At 37.4% G+C, this 15,337-nt stretch overlaps 1 protein-coding gene and 1 non-coding gene across 5 annotated transcripts in view; both read left to right on the top strand.

Moving 5' to 3' along the window:
- Positions 1-15,337, top strand: part of LOC136875263 (endoglucanase E-4) — a 226,725-nt gene that overhangs the window by 111,200 nt on the left and 100,188 nt on the right. For all 4 annotated transcript variants that reach the window (XM_067148874.2, XM_068225319.1, XM_067148873.2 and 1 more), the window contains one exon: positions 7,666-7,843. In XM_067148874.2, coding sequence (XP_067004975.1) covers positions 7,666-7,843 — 178 coding nt within the window. The remainder of the gene's footprint in view (positions 1-7,665; positions 7,844-15,337) is intronic.
- Positions 10,130-10,203, top strand: TRNAL-CAA (transfer RNA leucine (anticodon CAA)). The gene has a single exon. It is a non-coding gene; the product is annotated as a tRNA-Leu (tRNA).

Raw genomic sequence — 15,337 nt, 5'->3', positions numbered from 1 at the left:
TGGGAAAGGATGAAAAAGGGGTTGAATGCCTTTAATGAGGCTACTTATATTTCAGAACTTGAAGATATTACAGACCTGAAAATTGGTGTTTGGGATCTCCTTTAAAAATAAAGAAACATGTATTTTTTGTTTTTGGAAAATCCAATTAAAGGGGGGGGGTGAAAAGGGGGTGAACTTTTTAAAATGAATGTATCTATATCTCAAAACTTTTAAAGTTTATAGATGTAAAAATTGGTATTTAGAATCCCCTTTAAAAAAAAGAAACACATATTATTTGTTTTTGGAAAATCCCAATGGGAAGGGTGAAAAAGGATGAAAAAGGTGTTGAATGCCTTTAATGAGGCTACTTATATTTCAGAACCTGAAGACATTACAGACCTGAAAATTGGTATTTGGTATCTACTTTAAAAATAAAGAAACAGGTATTTTTTCGTTTTTAGAAAATCCAAATAATGGGGGGTGAAAAAGGGGGTTAAATTTTTAAAATGAGTGTGTCTACATCTTAAAATTTTAAAAGTTTACAGATGTAAAAACTGGTATTTAGAATCTCCTTTAAAAATGAATGAATTTAATGAGGATACATATATCTCAGAAACCGAAGATATTACAGAACTGAAAATTTGTGTATGGGATCTCCTTTAAAAATAAAGAAACATGTATTTTTTTGTTTTTGGAAAATCCAATTAACGCATTTAAACAGGAGTGACAAATTGGGGTGAATTTTTCGAAAGACTATATCTACAGAATATCTGAGAAAAGTAAAATGTTACAGACGTGAAAACTGGGTATTTGGAATTTCCTGTAAATGTAAAGAAAGGTGATTTGTTTTTGGAAACTCCACTTAAGGGGAAATAAAAAGGAGTGAAATTTTAAAATGAGAATTTCTACAGTCATCATCATCATCATCATCATTTCCCTTTATCCAGCTGTAGCCGGGTAGGGGCAAATATGGTTCCTCTCCACTTTCTTCGGTCTTTCCACCACTCCTCTTCCGACACTGTGTCCCAGTCCAGGTTTCTTTCTATAATGCTGCGTTGGATGGTATCCTTCCATCTCAATCGTGGTCGTCCACGGCCTCTCCTTCCTTGGATTTGCATTTCCATCACCCTTTTTGGCATTCTTTCGTCGCTCATTCGCTTTATGTGCCCAAACCATCTTAATCGGCTCTTCTCCATTCTATCATTCATTTTTTCCACTCCAATTTCTTCCCGGATTTTCTCATTCCTTATTTTGTCTCGTCTACTCTTCTGTATCATACTCCTCAAGAATTTCATTTCGGCTGCCTGTATTCGACTCTCATCCTTCTTTGTCATTGTCCAAGTTTCTGCTCCGTAAGTTGTTATGGGTACGTAATACATCTTGTACATAGTATCCTTTGCTTCCATTGGCACATCTTTGTCCCATAACATATTTCTTACACTATGATAGAAACAACTTCCAGCTTGAATCCTTTTACTAATCTCAGCATCCAGTCGAGCATTCTCCATTAATTCACTCCCCAGGTATTTAAACGTTTCCACTACTTCCAGGGGCTTGTCTGCAAGTCTAATCTGACCTTTCCCTTCTTTCTCCCCTCTAGTCATAACAAGAGTTTTACTCTTTTCTACACTTATTTTCAATCCACATTCTTCAATCTTCCCATTCACCACATTCAACTGTTCTTGAACCTTCCTGTCGTCTTCTCCCCAAATCACAATATCATCTGCAAATAACATCATGTTCATTTCTCTTCCTCCATATGCTGCTTTTGCTGTTCTCATGATGTCATCCATTACTATTGTAAACAGGATTGGTGATAGAACACTTCCCTGTCTCAGCCCACTAGTTATTTTGAACCAACTTGTCCTGTCAACTTGTGTTTGCACACAACTACAACATTCCTTATACAATGCCATGATCATTTTTATTAATCCCTGTCCAATTCCTTTTTGCACCAGACTGTCCCAAACTTTCGTCCTAGGGACACTGTCATATGCCTTTTCAATATCAATGAATGTCATCACCATATCATTCCCGTACTCCCAATGCTTTTCCATTAGTTGTCTCATAATGAAAATGGGCTCTATTGTTGACCTTCCACTTCTGAAACCAAACTGATTTTCCTGTATCTGCTTCTCAACCCTCAACCTTATTCTACTTTCCAGTATCCTTTCCATTATCTTAGCAACATGGGATATTAGAGTAATTCCCCTGTAGTTCTTCAAAACTTTCTTATCACCTTTCTTGAAAATTGGGATGATTATTCCTTTTTGCCAATCCTCAGGGACCTCCTTACTCTCCCAGACATTCCTGACAACCCGATATGTCCACTGCAGGCCTACAGCTCCAGCTGCCTTTATCATCTCCACTGAAATTTCATCTATTCCAGCAGTTTTTCCATTCTTCATCTTTCTTACTGCCACTTCAATTTCATTCATTGTAATTTCTTTATCCATTTCTTCGTCAACTAATTGCCTTTCCTGGTCATCCATTGAATGACTGTCATCCGTTCTTGTATTCAGCAGCTTCTGAAAATACTCTCTCCATCTATTTCTTATTTCTTCTGGCTTTGTTAAAATTATGCCACCTTCATCCTTCACAAATCTGGTGTTTACTTGATCTCTCTTTTTGTTTCTTAAGATACCATGCAGTAATTTCTTGCTGCCCTGCATATCATCTCTCAATTTCTGTGTGAATAAGGCCCAGCTTTTCCTCTTTTCTTCCTCCACTACTTTCTTGGCCAAATTCTTTGCCTCCACATATTTTCTTCTACTTTCTTCTGTCTTAGATGTTTTCCATGCTTTCCATGCCATTTTCTTTTCCTTCACTTTAATCTTTACCCTATCATTCCACCAATGTGTTTCTTTGTCCTTCACATTTCCTGATGTTCTACCACACACCTTTTCTGCACATCCAACCAGTGCTTCCTTAAATCTTTTCCATTCCTCTTCAACATTCCCCACCTCTGTCCTGGGTACCAAGGGTATTATTTCCCTTTGAAATTCTTCTTGTATGCTATGTATATCTCAAAAAAATTAACATGTTACAGAAGTGAAAAATGGTATTTTTTGTCTCTATTAAAAATAAAGAAACGTGTGTTTTTAGTCTTCGGAAGTAACACTTGGGTGGATGGGGGAGGGGTGTAAAAGTGACTGAAAATGGTGATTTCTTTTAATTAGGCTACTGATATCTCAAAAATGAAGATGATACAGACGTGAAATTTGATATTTGGAATCTGCTTTAAAAGTATAAAAAAACATGTATTCTCGGAAAATCCATTGAAGGGGGGGGGGGTGAAATAATTGAAAAATTAATTGACTTAATTGTATGAGAATACATACATCTAATAAAATCTAAAGTTGTTACAGACGTGAAAATTGGTATTTGGATCCCCTTTAAAAACAAAGAAAAACGCGTTTTGGGGGGGAAACCATCTTGGGGAGTGGGAGTGGAAAGGAGTTGAATTCCTTTCATGATGACACATAAATCAAAAACTGAAGAAGTTAGCGTCGTGATAATTAGAAGATCCTTTACTATTAAAGAAACAAGTGGAGTGTGAAAGGGAGTGAAAAAGTGAATTATTTTTATGGGGATACTTATATCTCAAAACTGAATGTAATAGACGTCAACAATGGTGTTTGGAATCTCCTTTAAACATAAAGACACACTCATTCTTTTAATTTTTTTGGGGGGGTATATAAACTAAACGGCGGTGAGACCAATTGATTTTACTGTTCATAATGTACTTATAAGGAGCCTCCCTTTCTCAGGCGGCAGCGCGCCGGCCTCTCACAACTGGGTTCCGTGGTTCAAATCCCGGTCACTCCATGTGATATTCGTGCTGAACAAAATGGAGGCGTACAGGTTTTTCTCCGGATACTCGGGTTTTCCCTGTCATCATTCATTCCAACAACACTGTCCAATATTTCATTTCATTTGTCATTCATCGATCATTGCCCCAGAGGAGTGCTTTGGCAGCCGGCACAGTTCCTATTGTCGCCGCTAGATGGGGCTTTATTCATTCCATTCCTGACCCTGTCGAATGACTGGAAACAGTCTGTAGATTTTCGATGTACCGGTACTTATTCTGATAATAAACCAATCATTTTTAATCTTTCCTGGGTTCGTTTCAAGAGCCATCTTTTCCTTCGGAGAACGTTCTTAGATTACAGTAGATTCTCCTGACATATAAATAAAAATTTAGACACATTTGAAATAAACAATAGGAATGCGATTGACCATCAAATTTTTCACCTCTATAATAAGGTCAATAATGCACGGAAGTATGTCATTCGTATCACCAGAAATCCCGCACACTTGCCTACGCGCGACAATGGTGCTGGTCACATTGTCAACAATGACAATGGCAGCAGATGTAATTTACCGCCAAGTAACGGCCTTGCATCTTGCTGTGGGGTCCAGAACATCTAATAATAATAATAATAATAATAATAATAATAATAATAATAATAATAATAATAATAATAATAATAATAATAATAATAATAATAATAATAATAATCATGATGATGATGATGATGATGATGATGATGATGATGATGATGATGTTCTGGACCGTTGTCAAATGTGCGGGCCGCGCTGGAAACGGGTCCTGGATGGGTAATGACTAAGAATGCAGTCCGGCCGCGGGTTCAGTACCGCCAAGGCACCCAAGACGACACCACGCCGGATCTCCTGAAGGATTTGATCCATATTAAAAATGCTTATAGGAAAAGATGGCAAAGATTTAGGGACCCAACTGACCGGGTGGAATACCTGGACCTAGCCCGGGAAGTACGAAATTGATTGCTGAAAGAAAGATTGAAAAATCGGAGGAAACTTGCCGTAATCTATTAGAAAACCTGTCAGATCGCGAATTTTGGTGGATTCTTGCAGAAAACGAGTCAGATCACGAATTTTGGCGGATTATACATCTAAAAAAATAAGCATTCAATTATCAGTTTCAGTGTAATACCGTAGCGAAGCACGGGTATCTTGCTAGTAGACTGATATAACTTGAAAACAATATTGTTTAATCCAGGGGTAAATAATCCAGTATCGAACTTGAATTATTATTATTATTATTATTATTATTATTATTATTATTATTATTATTATTATTATTATTATTATTATTATTATTATTATTATTATTACTTGTGAGGTGTGACTATGAAGTGTTTATATCTACTTATTAGCATTAGTATTATTGTTATTATTATTTACGTAGTTATGCCGGACGATCATATTATTTGTGAGGTTATGTCATGAAATATGTGCTGTATATATATTTATATGAGTTTAGTTAATGTAAGAACCTGTAATTAATAGTATATAATTTATATTACCTGTATATATTATGTATAAACCACAGTAACATTGTGCAATGCAATGTAATATCTGACGAGAACTATGTAGAACCATTCCTTACAATTGTAACTATGTATTAGGCACTCTAGAATTTATGACAACAGGTGTTGGGTAACATCCTTCTAGAAGCCTGGCCAGGCAACTTATATTAAGAGACAGTCTGGTGGAGTTGAGTTATTGTTTAACAGGAGTTGTTTTGACGAGACGTGTGTAGAAGTTGTGTTTGAAGTACATGAATTGATTTTGTAGAGGTGGTAGGCCTAGTTGACATGCAGTGGTTGCAGTCTTCTTGTGCTTCATAATAGACAGTTGTTAAAAATGGTGGTTTGTTGATGTGTGTGTTTAATGTGCAGTTAAGGAAAATAAATTTAAGCACGCAATTGACAGCATTTTGTGTGAGTCTTTGTGAATACATCATTGGCGACCATGACAAGGACGTAAGAATTTATGAGTGTAAGTATGAAATAGATCAAAATGCAAGTCATACTAGAAAATATGTCCGTACAACAGCTCAAAGACGAACTCACCAAGAGAAATCTTCCGACGAATGGCAAGAAGAAATCACTGCAGATGCAGTTACAAGAAGATCTCTTAGAAAAAGGCGAAGATCTGAAATGTTTTTCATCGAGGTCGACGAATATCCGGAGTCGTCAGAAGAAGAGGTAAATATCACAAAAATGTGTTCTGACTTAATGACCATGTGTTACTGTACAAGAGTATTATCCCCAATTTTACGTTATGAAATGTTTGTGTACGACTATCTCCCAATTTTAGGTTAGGAAACTTTCGTAAAATAATTTGAAATATAAAGTAGTAAATATCATGTGAGTTTTCAAATTAAGATGTAAGAATATAATATTGTAAGAAGTATGTGTAGTTAGGGAATATTGCATATGTGCATCATTATATTTTGTATAAATTTCTGTTTGGGTGAAAGTCTGTAAACATGGCCTAACAGTAAAGATTGTGCAACCGGGAAAACAGTGACTTTATCGGGAAAGATAGTTGAAGTCGGTTAAAAGTGTTGCAACATGTGGTTTAGAAACCCGGAACCTAATACCTGACATTATATTAGGTCATGATTTTCTGGTGGTATACAATGTGATCCTAGACTATGCAGCTCATGAAGTCGTGCTGGGAAAAGACAGACATCTGAGGGTTGCCTGGCACGATGGAAATCTCCAGACTCGCCAGGATACGGAAGTCGACATAAACCTGGGAAATAACCAGTTATTGCATCTTCAACCAAGTGAAGAAGAGGAGCTGAGACACACCTCAAAGAACTTTTCGGAAGCCATCACCAATAAAATAGGACAGACGTCAAGAGGGAATTCCTCACTAGATTTAATTCCGAAGGGGTGAAGAGCTCCGTGAAAAGGAAGGTACTGACTGAGGCACAACCCACTGGCTTGAGAGCTAGCGCCTTCGCCCTACAGAACTACCTGGTCTTCAAGTGTCTGCACCCGGAAGAAAGTGAGAATGAGATCTTACCAGACATCACAGAGCTACTCCACGATAAGATTCAACCCCTAGTCGAAGTATCACAACCGAGATCCTTTGATGATCTACCTAGAATCATCACCCTGTTGGAGGAGGAACACAAGAGCAAAGCTACGGAAGAGACCAGCGCAGTTAGATGTAACATTCTTCCACACTGGTAGAACTGAAGAACAAGTTCCCAGTCTTTGGAATATTTGAATCTTTGCCAGCGGGAAGGGGTGAAAAAAAAAACACTCAACTCAGATTCCATGCAGCGTTGTTTTGTATTTGACTCTCGACATCACAGTATGTGTAGCGTCTCACATCTGTCTCTTATCTTTGTTTCCTTTATAACTGATTTAGTTGATTGTGTAATGGTGGGGATATAGAAAAATAATTCTTCACATTTGTTTGTTAGTTCCTTGTTCTTCAAAAACTAACTACACATTTCCATGTTTTTGCTCTTGAAGTTTATATTAATTTCCATTTCTGTTTCCTGAGCAGGTATTCTTTATTTTGATTAGAATTTGGTATGAAATTAAATTTGAACTTTATAGGACCATAAGCAATTAAATTTAACTGTTAAGATAAAGATATACCAAAAGAGATAGAGATGGAACCCAGCATGGAATTTAGAGGCACTATACACCAACCTGATACAAGTAGTTAGGAGCTGACCCTTCAGATGGTGAAGCAAATTTTCTTTCTTTCTTTCTTTCTTTATTTATTTTCTTTCACGTTTTTCAAGCTGTCTACATCATGGTATAATTGGCCTATCAGCATTCATGGGCCTGGCTGCTCATTTCATCTTGTAACATGACTGCTGTTTGTTTCCAGGGTCTGACTTGGCTGCAGAAACAGCTGCAGCTCTCGCTGCAGCCTCGATAGTGTTTCTGGAGGATGATCCCAATTACTCCAAGACCCTTCGTACTCATGCTGCAACATTATACAAATTTGCTGATAAATTCCGTGCTATCTATTCTGATTCCATCCCTTGTGCAGGAGCCTTTTACCGGTATGTATTGTAGCTAGTTCCCTCTCTTAAACACCACACGTACTCTCACTGCATATCCACATGATGAGTACTCAGCACAAAGGCTGGTTGCTCCTCAACAGCTCTGCTATAAGCTGTCGTAGATAGCTTAGGCATCACTGAAAATGTGTTCTATGGGAACGAGGAGTGCAGTAGTTTCCCATTGCATTCTTTACAGAGCCAGAAATTGCTATTATATATCAGTCTGCCAAGCCTGCTGAAATCAACATACCAACCCACCCTCACTGCATATTTATATTCTTTTAGTGGCATCCCAGTTGTCCACCATAAATGGGCTGGTGGAACATTGGATTAGAAGGAATATTGGTTAATAAGGAAAGAGGAAAAACAATACTGTGAATGCTTACAGATGCCTCATTATTGATACAGATGATATTTATATTCATTGTACAATACAATTAAACCCATTATTTTTAAAATATATTGATACTGATTTAAATTTGTATTAAAAGGTTTGTAACAGCCTTTTGCTTGCCAGCCAACTGCCTTTTTTTCCTCACTGCTGTGTCACATTGTTTGTAGAAGTAATACAGCAGTGCTGGAGGTTTCTTCTTGTTGCTCCATGTGTTTCAATGCTGCTTCAAAGGCTTTGAATCCTCCACTGTGTGTTAATTTGACACTATCTCCATCAACTATATTTTCTTCCTCTTCTGTCTCTATTTCACCATTCTTTTATGAACTTGTCAGCTAAGCAGGGCTCTACTGTAAATGAAATTATAATTTTATCTTCACACTTCGAATTTTTGCTTCATGCAGGGTGGCGAATCAATCAATCAATCAATCAATCAATCAATCAATCAATCAATCAATCAATCAATCACCACTGATCTGCATTTAGGGCAGTCACCCAGGTGGCAGATTACCTACCTGTTGTTTACCTAGTCTTTTCTTAAATAATTGCAAAGAATTTGGAAATTTATTGAACTTCTTCCTTGGAAAATTATTCCAATCTCTAACTCCTCTTCCAATAAACAAATATTTTCCCCACTTTGTCCTCTTGAATTCCAACTTTTTCTTCATATTGTGATCTTTCCTACTTTTAAAAACACCGTTCAAACATCAATCTACTAATGTCATTCCACACTATCTCTCCACTGACAGCTCGGAACATACCACTTAGTTGAGCAGCTCATCTCCTTTCTCCCAAGTCTTCCCAGCCCAAACTTTGCAATATTTTCATAATGCTACTCTTTTGTCAGAAATCACCCAACACAAATCCAGCTGCTTTTCTTTGGATTTATTCCATTTCTTGAATCAAGTAATCCTGGTGAGGTTCCCGCACACTGTCAAACTGTCTGGCCCATAATTTTCAGCTTGATGTTTATCACCCTTTCCTTTATACACAGGGGCTCCTCTAGTAACTCTCTGTTCATTTGGTATAGATCCATCATGCAAACAGTAATAAAATAGTTGGGGGCTTACCAGAGAATTATATGCTCTCTCCTTTACATCCTTACTACAACCCCTAAATACTCTCACAACCGTGTGCAGAGATCTGTACCCTATACCATACTGTATTTACAATGCCATTTTGTGATTACCCTAATGAAGATCTTTCCTTATATTAACACCTAGGCACTTACAGTGACCCCCATAAGGAACTTTCACCCCATCAAGAAAGTAATTAAAACTGAGAGGACTTTTCTTATTAGTGAAATTCACAACTTGACTTTTAACCCCATTTATCCACCTCAGAATATTGTCAAGGTCTTTTCACAGTTGCTCACAATCATGTAGCTTATTTATTACTCTATGCAGTATAAAATCATACTCAAAAGCCTTACATCTGATTCCAGTTCTTTACTCATGTCATTTATATATATGAGAGAAAACATTAAAGTCCAATAATACTGCCTTGAGAAATTCCCCTCTTAATGATTGCAGGATCAGATAATGCTTCACCTACTCTAATTCTCTAAGTTCTATTTTCTGGAAATATAGTCACCAATTCAACAACTCTTTTGTTTAGTTCAATTGCACTCATTTTTGCCATTAGTCTCCTATGTCAAATGAGCTGGTGTCTGGTTGGCCATTTTTATTCTGTACGTAACTTCTCTTCAACACGTACTAAATGTACGTAACACTACCTAATAGGTTGAAAGTCGGTTTCGATTACAATGCGGTCGTAAAAATTCAATATTCATTGACTTGGCCCTCAACGGGCAACTTAAATGCACTCTACAAGTGTGATGGTAGTAGTACCAGACCTGTAGCTTAGATCCTTTCCAACAGAACAAAGATGGCCTAGGCCACCATAGCTCAATTGGTAGAGCAACCGATGCAAAATCGGGAGGTTGTGGGTTCGGATCCCACTGGTGTCTGGTTGGCCATTTTTTGTTCTGTACATAACATCTCTTCAACACATACTAAATGTACGTAACATGACCTAATAGGCTGAAAGTCGGTTTCGATTACAGAAAATTCAATATTCATTGACTTGGCCCTCAACGGGCAACTTAAATGCACTCTACAGTGTGATGGTAGTAGTACCAGACCTGTAGCTTAGATCCTTTCCAACAGAACAAAGATGGCCTAGGCCGCCATAGCTCAATTGGTAGAGCAACCGATGCGAAATCGGGAGGTTGTGGGTTCGGATCCCACTGGTGTCTGGTTGGCCATTTTTGTTCTGTACATAACATCTCTTCAACATGTACTAAATGTATGTAACATGACCTAATAGGTTGAAAGTTGGTTTCGATTACAATGCGGTCGTGAAAATTCAATATTTATTTCAAAACTACTATAACTAATAGAATTACATTTGTACCGGTACCGAAGAAGATCGTTAAATTTTCTAAATAGATGGACAGATAATATTCATAAAAGTGTACTCATATTTAATGATGAAACTCGATTCCCGCCTGTGGACTGCTAAGTTCCTTGCTCCTTCATGTCCTTCCTTTTGATGCAAGCGGCGCATACATGTTTAGTGTAACATGTTTGCAGTTGGCGATGAATCCCACGCTGATTGAAGTGGTCCTCTGCGAATTAAAGATGACATTCTTGAGGCAGATAAAGTCGTTCAATACTTAGTCTGTTGTCCTGTTCCATATAATTTTAGTGTAAGCTGAAACTGAAAAACGAGAATTACGACAAGTTCTTGCCAGACCAGAATAAATATTTCACATCTCATGAGAAACTTAACTCGGCTTTCTCCATGATAAATAGTTCAAGAATATCTGAAATAAAGGGAAGGTTTGGACGGCTTCATTAGTATTAAATATCATTGAAGTTTGGATACGTGGCTCTTAGAAACGCATTTGCTTCACATAATTTGTTCACTTTGCTTCAGAGAATGTTCTAACATCGCACACATTCGGTAGACACACATTTAGTCTTGCACAATGACAAGCACATACTTTACTGCATAGGGTGGCAAGAAAAATAAAGCATGATGATGACTTGAGCTCGCTACAACACCTGGCTGAATAACATTCAGAATCTGTCCCCACTAATATCTTCAAAATAACACATAATGTAGGAATAACACCGACTATTAGAAATTGCATAATTATATACACGGAAAACACAGTTTTGACGGGGACATCATGACTGCCAATTACGCTTGCCATCATGTTATCATTAGCTGACTTCTTCACTAGATTCAATTTCCTAGTAAGTTCCTTCCATTTCTCCTTACTTCCACAACCATTTTTAAGTCTATTTCTTTCCACCCTGCACCCCCTTCTTAGTCTCTTTACTTCTCTGTTATAATGTACTGGGTCTTTACCATTCCTTACCACATTTGAACATACATATCTGTTTTCACATTCCTCAACAATTGCTTTAAACCCATCCCACAGTCTGTTTACATTTTTATTTACTGTTTTCCACTGATCATAATTCCTTTTTTTAAATTCCCTCATGCTTGTTTTACCAGCCATATGGTATCACCTAATAGACCTACTTTTATGACGTTCTTTTCTATAGCATTTATTTTTAACTACCAGTATGACAAAAACTGGTTTGTGATCTCTAATACCATTTTTTACTTCAGTTTCTCTATAGAGCTCATCTGGTTTTACTAACACCACGTCCAGAATATTCTTCCCTCTAGTTCAATCCATCACTTTCTGATTCAGCTGTCCTTCCTATGTTAACTTATTTGTCATTTGTTGATCATGCTTCCTACCATTCCCATTACCTTCCCAATTGACATTTGGTAAATTGAGATCACTTGCTACAATCACATTCCTTTCCGTATAGCTGATTATCTCATTAAATAATTCCAAATCAACATCTGTGGCACCCTTTCTAGTCTATGCACTCCCGAAACATCAAGTTGCCTATTATCTTTAGAGATGAGCCAAATTCATGTTTTGTCATCTTTAACTTTTTTGTAGCTTACAAATTCTTTTTCCACCAGAATGAATACTCCCCATCCTACCATTAATCAAAACAATCAATCAATACTGGTCTGCATTTAGGGCAGTCGCCCAGGTGGCAGATTTCCTATCTGTTGTTTTCCTAGCCTTTTCTTAAATGATTGCAAAGAAATTAATTTATTGAACATCTCCCATGGTAAGTTATTCCAATCCCTCACTCCCCTTCCTATAAATGAATATTTGCCCCAATTTGTCCTCTTCAATTTCAACTTTACCTTGATATTGTGATCTTTCTTACTTTTAAAGACGCCACTTAAACTAATTCATCTACCAATGTCATTCCACACCATCTCTCCTCTGACAGCTCGGAACATACCACTTAGTTGAGCAACTCGTCTTCTATCTCCCAGTTCTTCCCAGCCCAAACTTTGCAACAATTCTGTAACACTACTCTTTTGTCGGAAATCAGCCAGAACAAATCGAGCTGCTTTTCTTTGGATTTTTACCAGTTCTTGAATCAAGTAATCCTGGTGAGAGTCCCATACACTGAAACCATACTCTAGTTGGGGTCTTACCAGAGACCTATATGCCCTCTCCTTTACATCCTTACTACAATCCCTTAAACACCCTTATCACCATGTGCTGAGATTATCCTTCATTTACAACCCCATTTATGTGATTACCCCAATGAAGATCTTTCCTTATATTAACACTTACAATGATCCCCAGAAGAAACTTTCACCCCATCAATGCAGTAATTAAAACTGAGACGACTTTTTTCCTATTTGTGAAACTCACAACCTGACTTTTAACCCCATTTATCATCATACCATTGCCTTCTATGCATCTCACAACATTATCGAGGTCATGTTGCAGTTGCTCACAATCTTGTAACTTATTTATTACCGGTACTCTATAGAGAATAACATCATCCATAAAAAGCCTTATCTCCGATTCCACTCCTTTACTCATATCATTTATATATATAAGAAAACATAAAGGTCCGATAATACTGCCTTGAGGAATTCCCCTCTTAATTATTACAGCGCCAGATAAAGCTTCACCTACTCTAATTCTCTGAGATCTATTTTCTAGAAATATAGCACCCATTCAGTCACTCTCTTGTCTACTCCAGTTGCACTCATTTTTGCCAGTAGTCTCCCATGATCCACCCTATCAAGTGCTTTAGACAGGTCAATTGCGATACAGTCCATTTGACCTCCTGAATCCAAGATATCTGCTATATCTTGCTGGAATCCTACAAGTTGAGCTTCAGTGGAATAACCTTTCGTAAAACTGAACTGCCTTCTATCAAACTAGTTTGAAATTTTGCAAATATGTCTAATATTTAAAAAAAGAATGCCTTCCCAAAATTTACATGCAACGCATGTCAAATTTACTGGCCTGTATTTTTCAGCTTTATGCCTATTACCCTTTCCTTTATACACAGGAGCTACTATAGCAACTCTCCATTCATTTGGTATAGCTCCTTCAACCAAACAATAATCAAATAAGTACTTCAGATGTGGTACTATATCCCAACCCATTGTCTTTAGCATATCCCCAGAAATCTTATCAATTCCAGCTTCTTTTTTTTGAGTTTTCAACTTTTGTATCTTATTGTAAATGTCATTTTTATCATATGTAAATTTTAATATTTCTTTAGCATTAATCACCTCCTCTATCTGGACATTATCCTTGTAACCAAAAATCTTTACATAGTGTTGACTGAATACTTCTGCCTTTTGAAGATCCTCACATACACACTCTCCTTGTTCATTAATTATTCCTGGAATATCCTTCTTGGAACCTGTTTCTGCCTTAAAGTACCTGTACATAACCTTCCATTTTTCACTAAAATTTGTACAGCCACCAATTATGCTTGCCATCATGTTATCCTTAGCTGCCTTCTTTGCTAGATTCAATTTCCTAGTAAGTACTTTCAGTTTCTGCTTACTTCCACAACCATTTCTAATGCTATTTCTTTCCAATCTGCACCTCCTTCTTAGTCACCATTCCTATTCTTTCTCTACTCTAAATACTCCAGTTCTGCAATAAAATTTCTGCATTCATTATATCATTTCTCAGCCATGAATCAACTCCTATAATAATGTCTGGTAATTATATATCTATTAAATTACTTAAATCTATACCTTTCTTTACAATACTTCTACAGTTAACACTAATATTTTCATGCCATCCCTACTTGATGTTCAGATCCCTGTACCCTTATCACCACTCCCTAGTCCACCCCATTTCCCTAAATGTCTTGAAATGTACTGGAAACTGTTTATAGAATATTTCATATACAACAAATTTAATAAAAAAAGTGGCATTGCAACACTCGCAGAAATGTGCATGATTGGTCAGTATGCAGGACATGTTCAATACCCCACCCTCTTGGCGTACAACAGCTTCGAGACAAACCTGCATGTGGCCACTCTAGACATATGTCTTCACTCAACACAGAATAGCTGCTTGCATTGCAGTATATATTCTTGTTTGTGTCCGTAGATTATCTCCTTCAAATATCCCCACAGCAATAAGTCGTAGGGATTAGATCGGGGCTATGTGGTGGTCAGAATGAGCTGCACTGAAAACATTCTGTATATCGATCGAACATCATGCGGGGGCCAAAATGTTCATGCAGTAAGTCCAGAACAACATTTGCTGTATGCGAACGAGTTCCATCTCTATTGGTAGTCTTTTTGCAAATAGCTGTGGAAGAAAACTGTTTTGCAACATGTCCATGTAACGCACATTTTCGACTGTTTCATTGAAGAAGATTAGTCCAATAATTCCATGACTGCTCTTACAGCAGCAGTATTCTTCGGTGAGTGGACCGGCCTGAGACAGGGCCATTTTCTCTCCATGATATTGCCTTTGATTTCAAATTGGCTGGCCAATCCATACACCATGTGCCGGCAGGGAGCCCACCAGATACCAAAATGAATACGAAACTTTTCCTGAGTCCGAGCTATACTCTTTGTTTCCACATAAAACAACACTGTTTTCACCTTCTGCTCACGCGTCAACCTCCCTTTGTCCACCATGCTGTATAACTAGAAGACGGTAAGCATGTGCGACATAAGCTGCCATCTGTCTGCATGAAATAATGTTTCCATTCACA

Source organism: Anabrus simplex, chromosome 1 (assembly GCF_040414725.1).
Source record: "Anabrus simplex isolate iqAnaSimp1 chromosome 1, ASM4041472v1, whole genome shotgun sequence".
Classification (NCBI taxonomy): domain Eukaryota; kingdom Metazoa; phylum Arthropoda; class Insecta; order Orthoptera; family Tettigoniidae; genus Anabrus; species Anabrus simplex.
Note: the sequence above shows the minus strand (reverse complement) of the source record. Positions and strands in the feature narration are given on the sequence as shown.